At 44.6% G+C, this 17269-nt stretch overlaps 1 protein-coding gene across 2 annotated transcripts in view; it reads right to left on the bottom strand.

The window, feature by feature from the left end:
• LOC137436425 (latent-transforming growth factor beta-binding protein 1) overlaps positions 1 to 15851 on the bottom strand; it is a 327003-nt gene extending 311152 nt beyond the window's left edge. For both annotated transcript variants that reach the window (XM_068130197.2, XM_068130206.2), the window contains exons 1-2: positions 15324 to 15851; positions 9873 to 9943 (exon numbers count right to left, since the gene is read on the bottom strand). In XM_068130197.2, the coding sequence (XP_067986298.2) occupies positions 9873 to 9943; positions 15324 to 15661 (409 nt within the window). In that variant the 5' untranslated portion in view covers positions 15662 to 15851. The remainder of the gene's footprint in view (positions 1 to 9872; positions 9944 to 15323) is intronic.
• Positions 15852 to 17269: the final 1418 nt, after the last annotated feature.

The raw sequence follows: 17269 nt of genomic DNA, 5'->3' as shown, positions 1-17269 counted from the left end.
CGCTGGAGTGTTAACGTCGAAAAGTTAACGGACGACAGACGACGACGACGACGACAGACGACGGACGCCGGAGGGTTCAGTATGTAATGAACTCAACTGGACGGTAGTCCAGTGGAGTTAAATATGCCACCGCAGCTCAAGCAGCCAATAACTAGCTCATACAGGTCCTTCACAACAACTAGCTCATATGATGTCCAGCATAATCAACAGCCCATTGATTGTGGAGGGGCCGAGGAGGGTGCGGTTGACAGCAACGTTGTGGTCGAGGTCGATGTCGTGGAAGAGGAGTTAGGGATCAACATCATCAGGCTCATGTAGATTAACAACCAAGGTGATTGTCAGGAGAACCAATCCCCAGGCCACTAGAAATGAGAATATGAATGGAAGAAAAGGAAAGATTTGGTCTTCAGATCCACCAGCTCAACACTGAAGATTATGACTGCAAGATATTATTCGTCAGCAAACAAATCCAGGAAAAGATGCAAGCTCGAAGAACCTTGCGCAATTCAGTCAAGATGCCCGGAAGCAGATGGGATTCCTCCAGGACCCTCCATCATATGTCCAACGACATCCCTGCTACAAGCCAAGGCCGATGTCATATCTGCCCAAGAATCTTGGCTCATAAGCTTCGCAAACGCTGGGATGCTTGCCTCAGTCTTGTCTGTCCTTTTCATCCTGATCAAGCACCCTGATCTGTGTGTCTGAAGTCAAAGGCAGCACTGACCACAGGTAGCTTGACTGACTTTCCACAACTACCTGTTCATTTTGTACCCATTATTTATGCAAGACAGACAGATATCCATTATATTCGTGAGATGCAGACAGACTGGTAAAATGCTTAGTTTTCATTATTGCGTATAGTCAGTGGGAGTTGTCCAAACTGAATTTGTGTTGGATATACCAACACAAATTCAGTTGTACAAGTTTTCATGTATTGATATACAAAAATAAAGTTAATATTCGTGTTGCATAGAAATAGAAGCTTGATTTTGAAAAAAGACATTTTTACACCATTTGTTTGTTTGTTTAGTATCCATGGTAACCATAAAAATGGTAAACCAGCACAGAAAATGTATGATTTACTCAAAAAACCGTCACGAATTATAAATATATCAATTGTGTTTTGAAATAATCCATGCGGGGTGTTTTATTTATTGCTTTAAATGGTTTCTTTTCCCTTGGGTGAGGATGTTGTTTATAGTCTTTTTTTTTTTTTTTTTTTTTTTTTGTATACAAGATCGAGGCTCGTGAAAGAGCGAACATTAATCACACAGAAAGACAAACAGACACATAAAACAAATAACATCGGGAGCGGTAGACAAGATGGGGAGAGAGGGGGAAGGACACAAACACCACATTTGAGAGCAGGGACCGAGAGACATGGAGACATCGAGAGAACTGTGGGAGGGAGAGGGCTTTGGGGGGGAGGCATGGGAAGGGGGGGGGGGGGGTGGGAGAGGTATAAAACATATGGACACTGCCAGGACTTCCAGGAAAGAAGTTGGAATTTCAAACAAGGTGGATCTGGGGTGAATTAGTGGGGGTAGAAAAGATCAAGGTTTTGGATGGGGGAAGATAAGAGATGGTGGTGAACAGCTGTTTTAAAGACCTGGAGGGAGGAGTGTGATTGAAGTGAGTGTGGGAGTTTGTTCCAGAGGCGGGAGAAAAGAGGAATGAAAGAGTGAAGGTGAGCAGAGAGCCGAGATTTCGGCAGTTTAACCATCAGAGGGTGGCTGGCAGATCTTGTGCGACCTGTAGGAATATTTTGGGGACAGAGCACAGAGAGAGCTGGGGGAGCAAGGCCGGAGAGGAGTCGGTAGAAGACAGAAAGACCACCAACCTGCCTGCGGTGAGTGAGTGAAAGGCCCTCAGAGAAAGCTTCATCTTGGGAGATTCCAATGATTCTGAAAGCTTTGGATTCAACAGCGTGAAGCCGAGCCAGGTGTGAGGCAGGAGCACCAGCCCATAGGGGAGAACAGTATTCCATTGAGCTGTGGATGAAAGCCTTGTATGTGGTGAGGAGCTCAGGTGTGCCTAGGAAGGACTTCGCACGACGGAGGATGCCCAGTCGGCGACTGGCTTTGGAGGCCAGCTTGGAAATGTGGTTTTCCCAAAAAAGATCATGGCAGATAGTGAGACCCAAAAGCTTGAGTGACAGAACTTCTTGGAGATGATTGTTGAGAAAGTAGATGGGAGGGTTGTCCAGTCGATCTTTTCGGAGAGACATAGTAAGAGTGTGAGATTTGTCAGGATTGAAAGACATGTTCCACTTGTTTGACCAGTCTGTGATTTTGTCCAGGTCTTCAGAGAGTGAGGAGGCTGCAGACTGCCGATCTGAGGGAAGAGGAATGGAGCGGCAGAGATTGGAGTCATCAGCAAAGTGATAGAGAGGATTTTCCAGAGAGTTGGAGAGATCATTGATTAAGACCAGAAAAAGCACAGGGCCCAGCACACTGCCTTGGGGAACTCCAGCCTGAACAGGAAGGGGAGATGAGAGAAATCCATTCAGGGACACACGTTGACTACGACCAGAGAGGAAGTCCACCAGCCATGCATGGAGATTTCCATGGATACCATAGGAGGAGAGTTTGGTGAGCAGAGCTGGGTGCCAGACCGTATCAAAGGCACGTGATATGTCAAGGGAGACAGCTCTGATTTCCTGTTTGGCATTGAGGACCTCCATCCATTGTTGAGACAGCAGAAGCAGCATGTCCAGAGTAGAGTGACCTGGTCTGAAACCAAATTGATGATCAGAGATCAAGCCATTGGAGAAGAGGAAAGATTTCATATCCGAAGCAATGATTGATTCCATGACTTTGCTGATATTTGGGAGCCGGCTGATTGGTCTGTAGTTGCAAGGATCTGTTTTTGCACCTTTATTGTGTAAAGTGGTAATGTTTGCTGATTTCCAGGATGCTGGCAGATGACCTTGAGCAAAAGATAGGGTGAAAAGAACAGAGAGAGGGTGAGATAGAGCGGCAGAGCAGGATTTTAGGACCCGTGGGCTGATGCCGTCTGGTCCAGTTGCAGAATCAGAGTCGAGGTTTGACAAAAACTCCTCCACCTTGTCAGGAGAGAAGGACACAGAGTCCAGGAGCAGTTGGGTTCGACTGGGAAAGGTGGGAACAGAGAGAGATGGGTTTGGGACTAAGGATTTTGAGGCAAACACAGAGTTGAGGCATTCGCCTTTGTCATGTGCGATGTCAACTATGTGGCCATTTGAGGTAAGGGAGGGGATGGAGGGGGAACAAACACCAGAAACGAATTTGACAAGGCGCCACCAGGATTTGGAGGAAGGAGACAGGTTTGAGAGTTCATGCTTGAGTGAGGAGAGATAGTGCTTCCTGGCACTCCTGAGGGTAGACACACACTTGTTCCGAGCTTGGTGGAAGGAACTGAGATTGCCTTCAGTTGGATTAGCCTTCCAAGAGGCAAAGGCAAGTTGTTTCAGGGCAACTGCCTCACCACAAGATTCAGTGTACCATGGACGGGAGGAAGGGTAAGACAACTGAAGGCGAGATGGGATAAATCTGTGCATGAGAGAGATCAGTTTGCTTTGGAGGAATTCCCAGGAAGAATTGATGTCAGAGGCAGTGGAGATGGGAGACCAATCCAGACGATTGATGGCTGCTTGAAGACCGTCCCAGTCGGCCTGAGTGAAATGCCAGACTCGTCGACGCTGAGGAGGCTCTCTGAGAATGGCCAGAGAGATGTCCACTTTGACAAGCACATGATCAGAAGAACTGATTGGAGCAGAAGAAGAGCAGCAGACATTAGCAGCGAAGTTTGTCATAATCAAGTCTAGAAGAGAAGATACTCCATTGGCTGAGATCCAGGTCGGGAAATTGACAGATTGGGTCAATCCCAGTGAGTCACAGAGGTCCTTTGCTGAGGTGCCATGACTGGTGAGAGAGGAACCCACACCCAACCAGGTGGCATGATGACAGTTGAAGTCACCACATATGAGGAAGAGAGAGTTGGGATGAGTGGATAGAAGTTGGTCCATGTTGTCAGACAGTGAAATGTAGATGGAGTCATCACTGTTTGGGGGACGGTACAGAACACATATGAACAAAAGGTGGGAGCGGAGAGTAAGCCGTAGCCAGAGGTACTCCTGGGGGTGAGGAGGAGAGAGGGCAGTGCAAGGAGAGTGAGGAAGAGAGTTTTTGATAAAGATAGCCACCCCACCACCAGGCCGAGGCTCAGGTCTATCATACCGGAGGAGGCAGTAACCAGGAAGAGATATTAAGGAATCAGAGACATCTTGAAGGAGGAAAGTCTCTGTTAAGCAGATCAAGTCTGGATTGTCAGAAGCAACCTGTATGGAGAGATCAGTCAGGTTTGAGCGAAGGCCCCGGATGTTTGAGGTCCATACCGTTAATGAAGAGAGAGGGGGAGCATCGGGTACAGGACAGGGGAGGGGAGGAGTAGGGTAAGATGAAGGATGAGAGGGGGAGATAGGGAGAGCAGTTGATAGTGTGTCAGAGATTGCAGAAGAGTTCCAAGAAAGGGAAGGATGAGGAGGATGAAAGGTTTGATGGTGAAGGGATGAGGCACAGTGAGGGGTTGTTTGAGGGGGGGCAGAGGAAAGTAGAAGGTTGGGGGGGGGGTGGAGGTATGAGATAGAAGGGAGACGAAGTGGGGAGGAGGCAGCTTTGAGGAGGAGGGGGGAGGAGGGAGAATTGGAGAGGAATGGTATGGGGGGAGATTTGAATGGGAGGGGTTGGGGGGGAGTTTTGAAGGGGAGGAGTGAGGGGGAGTTTAGCAGGGGAGGGGCAAGGGGGGAGTTAAGGAGGGAAGGGGCAAGGGGGAAGTTTAGGAGGGGAAGGGCAAGGGGGGAGTTCAGGAGTGGAGGGGCAAGGGGGGTGATTTGGAGGGGAGGGGCAAGGGGGGAGTTTAGGAGGGGAAGGGCAAGGGGGGAGTTTAAGAGTGGAGGGGCAAGGGGGGAGTTTAGGAGTGTAGGTGCAAGGGGGGGGGGGATTTGGATGGGAGGGGCAAGAGGGGAGTTTAGAAAGTGGATGATTAATGAAAGACGAACATTGAAAACAAATTGGGTTTGTTGTGATTTTCAAGTTAGCAATCCGATTCAGAATGATGGAGGAGGGATGGAATGAATGTGAATTTAGACCATGTAGTGAGGAGAAAAAAAAAAAAAAAAAACCACCTTTAGAGGCCATTTTTTCCCCGCAAGCGGGGGTTGGCCTTTTTCGGGAACTGTGGTTGTTGTTGTTTTTCGGTCCCCTTTTTGAAGCAATGTTTTACGGCCAGATGCCCTTCCTGACGCCAACCCTTTTTGCCGCCTTTAACGACAAGCAGGGAATTACCAGTGAACTGGTACTCAATTTGCCGACCTCGGAAGGATGACAGGCTGAGTCAACCCCCCTGGTGTTAATTCAGCGATTGACCGGGATTCGAACCCAGGATCCTAGGATCCTAAGCCGGCACCCTAGCCGCTAGCCCAACACCAGGCTAGCCCAACAACACCATGTAGTGAGGGAGACGTATAAGATATTGAATTTCATTTTTTTGAAGTGGAATGAGTTGGAGAAGAAATTGAGAAAAGCCTTTTAAATAGGAAGAAAAACAGCGTGTTGTAAAATACCACTGAGTAAAACACTGAAGGGGAAAGGTTAAACATATTTAAATAATATTTAAACAGAACCGTGAACAATCGTATATGCACAAAATACCAACGGGGGGAGAGCCGAGAGGGACCACCACGAGTCACGTGAACAGGGCAAACGGTGGATGGCAAGGAGATAATGGGGGCGGGGCGAACAGCACACCTGGACAGAAAATACAGGATGAGACAACAGTACACGTGGAGAAAGGAAAATAAATGTTTGTTTTTTTTGTTTTTTGTTTGGGGGGGGGGGGGGGTGGGGATTTAGAACATTAGACAGAGTATTATGTTCGGGGTAGAAGGGAAAAAACTAAGAGCCAAGCAAAACACGCTTAAGTTAACAAACACCGATGGGGGTACAACTACAAGGCCAGACACGAGGAGCAGAACACGATTAATTAATTACGAGTTACAGGAAATTCAAACCAAAACTAACTATAATCAAACAATAACGCATGGACGATAAAATAACGAGTTGAAATTTGACAATCTATCTGGGGAAATGGGGGAGAAACACGTGGTCGAAGAACGAACGAACGAATAAGAATGAATAAACGAATGAGAACAGAGAAGGAAATGTTTTTTTTTGTTTTTTTTGAGTTGAGATTTACATAAGGAAGTAGGCTATGGGGTGAAAAGACTGGGAAAACAGAGAACGAAAGTTATTGGATCACAAATGATGGACCGCTGAGAGAAAAACAAAGCCTCAAGGTTGTACAGTGTACACTGTACAAGGCCTCAAGACACGACACAAATTAACACGATTTTCAATACAGGTATGAAAGATTTGCACCGAAAATCTTCATCGGGAGACAATATATACACCATAAAATAAATACAGTTATAACGAAAATACAAATGGGAACAATTACTTAACTTCGATTTCGATGGAGAGTGTGGAGAGCTGAGAATAAACGAACCCTCGCCAGCAAGACCGGAAACGGAAGTCAAAGGTCAAAGTTGGTTGATTGGTCAAAGTTTCAACTCAATCCAACTCAATTCTCAATTCAACTCAACTCAAGTTTCAAGTCTTGCATAATTAGTAGTAAAGCAATTCAAGTTCCGATTCGTGTTTTACAGTGTTCAAAATGTAAAAATCAATTGAAATTAAGCAGCTCCTCAACGATAGACGGACATTTGTTAGACAGACAGACAGTGTGAACCAATTGCTTAACCCCGCTTTATGGTACGCATGCGGGGTAACAATCTTCTTTTGTACACCCTTTTTCCTCAAACATCAATACACCACATATCTTGAGATCTTGTAATATGCCTTCTCTATATCTATAAATGTGTAGTGCTGTATAGGTTTTTATTTCCTGCCAGCATCTTTTCCTGAATCTATCTCATGATGAAAATCACATCCACTGTCCCCCTTTGTTACATAAATCCATACTGCATCGCGTCTATCTTTACAATCTCCCTTAGACTTTGATCTGCAATCCTCTCCATTACCTTCATTGCATGCTCCAACAATTTTAATCCTCTGTACTTCCTACAGCCCATGATACCCCCTTTCTGTTTGTAAATTGGTGTTATTATGTTCTTCCTCCAATTATCCGGTGTCTTCTCCTCACTCCACACCATCGTAATCAACTCTAAATCCAATTTCCACCCAACCACATTCACTAATTTGACTGAAAACTCAGATGGTACACAAGCTTTCTCATTTGCATTTTGTCAAGTGGTTTTCTAACTTCACCCTCTTCTACCTTCTTCACAAGGCCTCAGTTATATATAATTGTATATTTTTTGTATATTTTTTTACACTTTCAAACGCCTTTGCCAATCACCCCGAAATTTGTTTTACCACATTATTTTCATATGTGAAATGTGATTGGCACAATGAAAATGTTCACTTCTTAATAAAATTGATGTATAAGCATAAAATAATTGTGCTCTATACGATTGAGCATCATATCACGGGTACCCTCATTGGAGGGAAGAAGAGCGGAGCATTGTGCTTCCACAGAGTTTCCACATTTGAAGGTGAATGTTCTGATGAGCATCTAACCTATTCTATTTAATTTTTTATTTTTAAATTAGATATTAAATTTTTTACGGTTTATTTCAGCACTTTTTTGCGCGTGTTTGTGTGTGTTTTTTTTCCATTGCTTACAGCTTTCCTGCCCCCTAGGCCAGCAGCTCGCCCTGTCCCCTGCTGTGCCAGGTATCCTGCACCCCCCCCCCGCCTCATCAGGTCTCTTGTCCCTCAACCCCAGTAATTCTCCTGCCCCTTCTCACTTTTCCTCTGCCTCCTCCTCCTCCGTCCCCTGCTCCAGTGGTTCTCCTGCCCCCTTCTCAGTTTTTTCCCCCTGCCCCCACCCCAGTCGGTTATCCCACCACATAGCACGCCTGCCCTTCTCAGCCCCTCGAGCTCTCCTGCAGCTGCTTCTGTCCCAACTCTGCCGGGTCTCCTGCACCCCCTGCCTCACCGGCTCTCTTGTCCCCAAACCCCGGTGGTTCTCCAAAAGGTATATTTACATACAAAGAGTCCTCAGTCTCCATGGAACGACACTGAATGTAACTACGGTAGTGGTATGATCCAAAACAATAAAATGAGAAGGAAATTTGGCTCATCATTGTCGTGTGGCATTCCAGAGTAACTCTTTGCTATCGCTGTAAACAACAATCATGTTGATGTTTTACTAAAGTCTGAAAAACCCGATCTTGATTGGGAGACCCAAGTTGTGTTTATGTGTGTATATATATATATATATATTTTTTTTTTTTAATATATATGTATATTTTATATGATTTATAATTTATGTCATTCTGTCAATAAAGACCTGAGAGTAGAACAAAAAAGTTGGTGAACAATAACAAAGAATGAAAGAACAAAAATTAAACAGGACAGAATGGTGACCAAGGCAAAGTTTACAAAACCAAAGTCCTACCAGCACATTTCTGGAAGGAGCCATTGGAACAGAAACAGGAAAAATAAATATTTTCATAATTTTTCCAAACATTGCCATACATCGCCAAAATCATTGAATGAATGGATTGATTTCATCGAATGAAGAATCAAAAGACATATTTTATGCATCAAGATTATATGAGATGAAATATCCATATCTGGTCGAATTAAAACTCGGCTCGCTTCTCAAATAAAATCTCCCCATCAACCCCTCGTGATTGTGCATGTGTGCACCGTTTGCGATTCGTGGTACAAAGGTTAGAGTCCGCAGTGACCACCTGTCGGAGACTTCGTTATGGGTGGTCAAGTGCATGGGGTGGTGATCATTGCTCTGTCTTTTTCATAATGTAAAAAATACACATGTAATTGATTGTATTCCAATTTAAAAGAATATATTCCAATTCCAAAAATCAAACAGTGTAGCCTCGTTTGACCAGTTGAACAAATTGTTGAGTAGGAAGAAAAGTGAAGACAAGGTTTATTGTTAGGGCACAATAATCACGACAGTTCTGGGGTATTTCTGTGGATTTAATGGTTGTTTCTCTTTTCATCGGTTTTTAATCAAAAGCACATTTTAAAGTTTAATCTTCATGCACAATGGTAGATGAATAACTCCCTGGCTTATAAGTGCATAGGCACAATAATGAATTGCGGTGATCGGCTGATCGGTCCGTTACGATGTTTAATGCCGTTGCAAATTTGAATCAGCTGTAAAAAGAATAGGGAAAAAATAGTTTAGTCAATGCCGGTCATTTGATATTTACATCGGGCTATATTGGGTTATTTAGGGGATATTTTGTTTGTTTGTCGTTTAGATATTGAGTCTCATGCAATAGCTGAACAGATCACCAGACAAAATGTGGCAAAGGGAAAACAGCGGGAGGACAACAGACATATGGACCACAGCACAGAGGAAAGGAAATTGCAGAAGGATGGAAAGAGCTTTACCTCCACGTGTTATACCATCGTGATTAAATAAATAAAAAACAGGCAGAAAGTTTTTAATTTTTATTTATTTTTTATTTATTTATTAATAATCCAAATCTCACACCGAAGACAAATACTTGTACGTGCAGCTGTAGTCAAGCCACAACTTTGTTTCCTAAGATGTCAGCTTGCTGAAGGAATGCTGGATTAAACGACTCGAACATGATTTTTCGAATAATTTTACAAGTGCTGAAATAAACGGTAAATTGCAACATTTATGCAAGTTAACATTGAGACATGTTTCTGGGATTCCATTGCGAAGTTTAAATCGAAGAGACTTTAATGTTTGGACGTGGGATTTGGGGGAGGTGGGCGATTGGAAGGAGAGGTGGAGTTCCGACTCACCTTTGTCACATTTGCGGGATCCGGGACTCATAGTCCAACCATCACAACAGCGTCTGCCGCACACATGGCGCCTGGAACACGCACACGAGCATCGATTTATATGGTGTGAAATGCAAACCGTGACCAACAGCTCTCCGCTTATTTAATAGGATCAAGACGTCATATTGCAAAGCACACTATCAATAATCACCTCGTGATAGATTTTATATCACGGAGTTGAGCACATTCTCAGGTTAGTTATACTTGTAATGCAGTGTACAGTTATCGGACAAAACGTTTCCATTTGCGATTGGTGCCGAGAGCACCATTATGCATGCAGAGAGAGAGAGAGCACCCTAATGCATGCAGAGAGAGAGAGAGAGCACCCTTATGCATGCATAGAGAGAAGAGCACCCTTATACATGCAGAGAGAGAAGAGCACCCTTATGCATGCAGAGAGAGAGAGAGCACCCTTATGCATGCAGAGAGAGAGAGAGAGAGAGCACCCTTATACATGCAGAGAGAGAAGAGCACCCTAATGCATGCATAGAGAGAAGAGCACCCTTATACATGCAGAGAGAGAAGAGCACCCTTATGCATGCAGAGAGAGAGCACCCTTATGCATGCAGAGAGAGAGCACCCTTATGCATGCATAGAGAGAAGAGCACCCTTATGCATGCAGAGAGAGAGCACCCTTATGCATGCAGAGAGAGAGCACCCTTATGCATGCAGAGAGAGAGAGAACACCCTTATGCATGCAGAGAGAGAGCACCCTTATGCATGCAGAGAGAGAGCACTCTTATGCATGCAGAGAGAGAGAGAACACCCTTATGCATGCAGAGAGAGAGAGCACCCTTATACATGCAGAGAGAGAAGAGCACCCTAATGCATGCATAGAGAGAAGAGCACCCTTATACATGCAGAGAGAGAAGAGCACCCTTATGCATGCAGAGAGAGAGCACCCTTATGCATGCAGAGAGAGAGCACCCTTATGCATGCATAGAGAGAAGAGCACCCTTATACATGCAGAGAGAGAAGAGCACCCTTATGCATGCAGAGAGAGAGTACCCTTATGCATGCAGAGAGCACCCTTATGCATGCAGAGAGAGAGAGCACCCTTATGCATGCAGAGAGAGAGGGAGAGAGCACCCTTATGCATGCATCGAGAGCACCATTATGCATGCAGAGAGAGCACCATTATGCATGCAGAGATAGAGCAACCTTATGCATGCAGAGAGAGAGCACCCTTATGCATGCAGAGAGAGCACCATTAGGCATGAAGAGAGAGCACCCTTATGCATGCAGAGAGATCACCTTTATGCATGCATAGAGAGAGCACCCTTTTGCATGCAGAGAGAGAGAGCACCCTTATGCATGCAGAGAGAGCACCCTTATGCATGCAGAGAGAGCACCATTATGCATGCAGAGAGCACCCTTATGCATGCAGAGAGAGAGCACCCTTATGCATGCAGAGAGAGAGCACCCTTATGCATGCAGAGAGAAGGCACGCTTATGCATGCAGAGAGAGCACTCTTATGCATGCAGAGACAGAGCACCCTTATGTATGCAGAGAGAGCACCATTATGCATGCAGAGAGAGCACCCTCATGCATGCAGAGAGAGCAACATTATGCATGCAGAGAGAGAGAGCACCCTTATGCATGCAGAGAGAGCACCCTTATGCATGCATAGTGAGAGCACCCTTATGCATGCAGAGAGAGCACCATTATGCATGCAGAGAGAGCACCCTTATGCATGCAGAGAGAGAGAGAGAGCACCCTTATGCATGCAGAGAGAGCACCCTTATGCATGCAGAGAGAGCACCCTTATGAATCCAGAGAGAGATAGCACCCTTATGCATGCAGAGTGAGAGCACCCTTATTCGTGCAGAGAGAGAGCACCCTTATGCATGCAGAGAGAGCACCCTTATGCATGCAGAGAGAGCAACATTGTGCATGCAGAGAGAGAGAGAGAGCACCCTTATGCATGCAGAGAGAGAGAGAGAGAGAGAGAGAGCACCCTTATGCATGCAGAGAGAGCACCCTTATGCATGCAGAGAGAGAGAGCATCCTTATGTATGCAGAGAGAGCACCATTATGCATGCAGAGAGAGCACCCTCATGCATGCAGAGAGAGCACCCTTATGCATGCAGAGAGAGCACCCTTATGCATCCAGAGAGAGAGCACCCTTATACATGCAGAGAGAGAGCACCCTTATGCATGCCGAGACAGAGCACCCTTATGCATGCCGAGAGAGAGCACCCTTATGCATGCAGAGAGAGAGAGCACCCTTATGCATGCAGAGAGAGATCACCTTTATGCATGCAGAGAGAGAGCACCTTTATGCATGCCGAGAGAGCGCACCCTTATGCATGCAGATAGAGAGCACCCTTATGCATGCCGAGAGAGAGCACCCTTATACATGCAGAGAGAGAGCACCCTTATGCATGCAGAGAGAGAGCACCCTTATGCATGCAGATAGAGAGCACCCTTATACATGCAGAGAGAGAGCACCCTTATGCATGCAGAGAGAGAGCACCCTTATGCATGCAGAGAGAGAGCACCGTTATGCATGCATAGAGAGCGAGAGAGAGAGAGAGAGAGAGCGATATATATATATATATATATATATATAGATAGATAGATAGATATATACTAGCTTGGCTCGGCTCGCTACGCTTGCCTCACCAAGCGTCGGTACTGAGGAACGGGCTTATTTTAGCTGAGGCTAATGACTGTACCTGAGTTGCTGTGTTGTCATGATTTACACCAATCATAATACAAACAATTACTTTGCACAAATGTATTTGTTGTGTTTGTGATATTACATTTTTATCAGCAATTTAGGTTGAAGATTTAGGTTGAATGTTTTTTTTTCAAGAAAGAACACCTCAGCACATGCATAGGGGAGGGGTAGGTGCAGACTGGAAGTTTGGGACGATTACACCTCACCATCACGTAATTCAAAACACCTCACCACCAAGTAATTCAAAACACCTCACCACCACGTAATTCAAAACACCTCACCACCAAGTAATTCAAAACACCTCACCACCACGTAATTCAAAACACCTCACCACCACGTAATTCAAAACACCTCACCACCAAGTAATTCAAAACACCTCACCACCAAGTAATTCAAAACACCTCACCACCAAGTAATTCAAAACACCTCACCACCAAGTAATTCAAAACACCTCACCACCAAGTAATTCAAAACACCTCACCACCAAGTAATTCAAAACACCTCACCACCAAGTAATTCAAAACACCTCACCACCAAGTAATTCAAAACACCTCACCACCAAGTAATTCAAAACACCTCACCACCACGTAATTCAAAACACCTCACCACCAAGTAATTCAAAACACCTCACCACCAAGTAATTCAAAACACCTCACCACCACGTAATTCAAAACACCTCACCACCAAGTAATTCAAAACACCTCACCACCAAGTAATTCAAAATACCTCACCACCAAGTAATTCAAAATACCTCACCACCAAGTAATTCAAAACACGTCACCACCAAGTAATTCAAAACACCTCACCACCACGTAATTCAAAACACCTCACCACCAAGTAATTCAAAACACCTCACCACCAAGTAATTCAAAACACCTCACCACCAAGTAATTCAAAACACCTCACCACCAAGTAATTCAAAACACCTCACCACCAAGTAATTCAAAACACCACACCACCACGTAATTCAAAGCACCTCACCACCACGTAATTCAAAACACCTCACCACCACGTAATTCAAAATACCTCACCACCAAGTAATTCAAAACAACTCACCACCATAAAACACATAATAAAAACACCTCACCACCACGAAATTAAAAACACCTCACCACCACGAAATTGAAAACACCTCACAGCCATCAAGCACGTAATAAAAACACATCACAGCCATAAAACACGTAATAAAAACACCTCACCACCACGAAAATAAAAACACCTCACAGCCATCAAGCACGTAATAAAAACACCACACAGCCATAAAACACGTAATAAAAACACCTCACCACCACGAAAATAAAAACACCTCACAGCCATAAAACACGTAATAAAAACACCTCACCACCACGAAAATAAAAACACCACACAGCCATAAAACACGTAATAAAAACACCTCACCACCACGAAAATAAAAACACCTCACAGCCATGAAACACGAAATAAAAACACCTCACAGCCATAAAACACGTAATAAAAACACCTCACAGCCATAAAACACGTAATAAAAACACCTCACAGCCATAAAACACGTAAAATAAAAACACCTCACATCCATAAAACACGTAATAAAAACACCTCACAGCCACAAAATTAAAAACACCTCACCACCACGTCATTTAAAAACACCTCACCACCAAGTAATTCAAAACACCTCACCACCACATAATTCAAAACACCTCATCACCAACTAATTCAAAACACCTCACCACCATGTGATTTAAAAACACCTCACCACCACGTCATTTAAAAACACCTCACCACCACATAATTCAAAATACCTCACCACCACGTGATTCAAAACCACCACAACGTTATTAAAAATACTTCACAACCACGGAAACAAAAGTTTGAGGGAGTCGTTAAGTGAGAACACAGACATTGCCCAGATGTGTAGATATATAGATAAATGACTGTACCTGAGTTGCCGTTTTGTCATGGTTTACACCAATCATAATTCAAACATTTATTTTGCACAAATGTATTTGTAATATAAGTGATATCACATTTTATAAACAATTGAAGTTGAAAAAAAAAAAATTCCCAAAACAATTCCCCCCCAAAAAAAAAAATTTGGAAATTTTTCAAAAGAAATACCCTAAGGACATACCGACGGGAGAGATATGTGCATACCAGAAGTTTGGTACGATTTCACAAAAGTTTGAGAAAGTAGTTCAGTGACAACACAACACAGGACAACACAGACACTGCACAGATATATATATATATATATAGATATATATATGACATCATGGGTTGTTCTAATGATTCCACTTTAAAAGGAATCATACAGCAAGCAAAGTCCTGCTAACTGACAAATTGGAGTTTTTTTTTTTAATGGAAATCGCCCCAAACATGGCATGAAGCCACTCTAGGTAAGGTAGAAAAATGTATGGACAAAAGCAAAACAAATAAATAAATAAATAAATAAAACATGACAAGAAAATATCCATGACACAGGAAGTCGAACAGGTGCATTAAGTGGCTAATAAGTCAGGTATTTGTTTTTTGATGTGACGAGTATGTCGAAACATAGCAGGAGATGAGGATATTCCTCCACACAATACATGAAAATGCACAGGTGCCGGACAGGGCGCGATGTGCAATAATTGGGAGGCATAATTCGCATTAAAAAGAAAGCGAAATATTTATTTACAAGAAAAAATTATTTGACACCATTTCTGCGAACGTGTGCAGAGTTTTGCATCCATCGTCCGAGTTTTATCCTCACCCAGGTAGAGGTTGAGAGCGCGTTCGTGGTCGAGTCCTTGCACTGCCGGCGAGAGGCAGCCGTGACCCGCGCCAGCGAACGCCTCTTCGGTTGTCGGCTGCGCGAGGTGCGTCGCGCCCCGGCATGCCCGCTTTCGCGTTCGCCAGGTGCGCCGTCGAGGTACCAGCGTCGGGCACCATCCGCCGCCGACCCGCAAAGTAGACTCCAGCAAGAAGCGCCGATCTCCTGAGAGCGTGGCTTCGTCGGTGCAAGTGCGGCTGTCGACGCGGATGCAGAGCTTCGGCGCAAAGAAACAAACTCAGAAGGAAGAAGGCGAAGGAGAGAGTGCCGAGCGCCATGCTCGAGGATCCGCGCAACTGCTCGGCTTGGGCACGAAGATCAGGTGGAGAACTTCGCGAAGTTTAGGCCGACAGGGAATCAAAGTTACCGTAGCGTTGGCGCATCGAGCAGCCGCTTATCCCCAGGTCTAAGCATTTAAAGGTGGCAGCACTGGGGGCGCACAGTGGGCAAACGGCACTCGGAAGCCCCGGGAAAATAGAGGGCTCCCACCCCACGATGGGGGTTCGGCGATGGATGACGCGTCTGCAAGCTCCGAGTGCCAAGATGGGGCAGCGGGCGGAGCGCAGCGCTCTCGGTGCTGCTGAGCATCTTCTTCGTGATGTATGTGACTCGCTTTTACATGTGAAGCGGTGCGAGAAAACCTAAGCTGGGATGGTTAAGCGGACCTTCTTGTGGTCACCCTCAATGGTCTAATGCTAACGGCTGATGTCAAATTGGTCGACAAAACTTTAGTCGTAATTAAGAATGATAATTAATCATTTACTTTGCCCAAATTAGGCAAACACACAATAAGTGCTGATTTCAAAAAAACAAACCTATCGCTGGATTATTGCATTACATCTACTTAGACACAAAAGGTAACGAACCGGTCGCTCAATTCAAAATAACATAAAAACTTGACAACTCATTTATTTGAGGATCTTGACAACTCGTGTATTTGTACAGGTAAAGCCACGGTCCCATAGAGCCTGCGTTGGTATACGATGGGCTACGATGGGCTACGATGACCCAAACCTACGATGGCCCACGATCACTCTGAACAAGTCGGCATGAACTTATGATGATGAAGTGATGGCTGATGGCTGGGATTTATATACCCCCAAAGTAGCTACCCCCAAAGTAGCTACGAGGACGCAGGATGATCCTGCGTCCTCGCAGGGTTGTCGTACGATATCGTACGACGTCGTACGATATGGTACGTGTCGTACGACGGTCGTACGATGGTCTACGATTGTAGGATCGTGGACCATCGTGGACCATCTTTTGAACATTTCAAAAGATGATTTTCCAACCTACGATGGCCACAAAATCGTACGTCGATGCAGGATGGGCTCCGCGATGCTCCACGATCCTACCATCGTAGACCATCGTATACCAACGCAGGCTCTATGGGACCGTGGCTTAATAGGGGCACTGCATTAGCGGTACAAACGCACCCTCAGGCAATGATGCTACCTGCAGTCCTGTGATGCTTACGCAAGAATAAAAAGAAGGCAACATGTCGTACCGTATTGTATTATATATATTATATTATATTAATTATATTAATTATATTATATTATATTATATTATATTATATTATATTTTATTTTATTATATTATATTATATTATAGATCCATACTCTTGACAGGCACTCGAGACAACTCGAGAAAAGTTTCAAGGTTAAAATGTACCCTGGACTGATCACCACTCTGAAACAGAATACTTGAGTGAAAATGCAAGGTATTTGTAAGTTGTTCAGGGTGCCGATAACATTTTGCTTACTGTTCGAGAAGGACATCATGGGATATTTAACGTACAGCAACTAATGCTGGCAGACGGGTTAACCAGCTTAACATCCATCAGAGGGACAGCATGCACGTTGATGCTTCGCACCGCCAGCAAA

The sequence above is a fragment of the Myxine glutinosa genome, chromosome 1, assembly GCF_964187855.1.
Source record: "Myxine glutinosa chromosome 1, kmMyxGlut1.1, whole genome shotgun sequence".
Classification (NCBI taxonomy): domain Eukaryota; kingdom Metazoa; phylum Chordata; class Myxini; order Myxiniformes; family Myxinidae; genus Myxine; species Myxine glutinosa.
The sequence above is the reverse complement of the archived record's forward strand: the minus strand, read 5'-3'. Positions and strand labels throughout refer to the sequence as shown.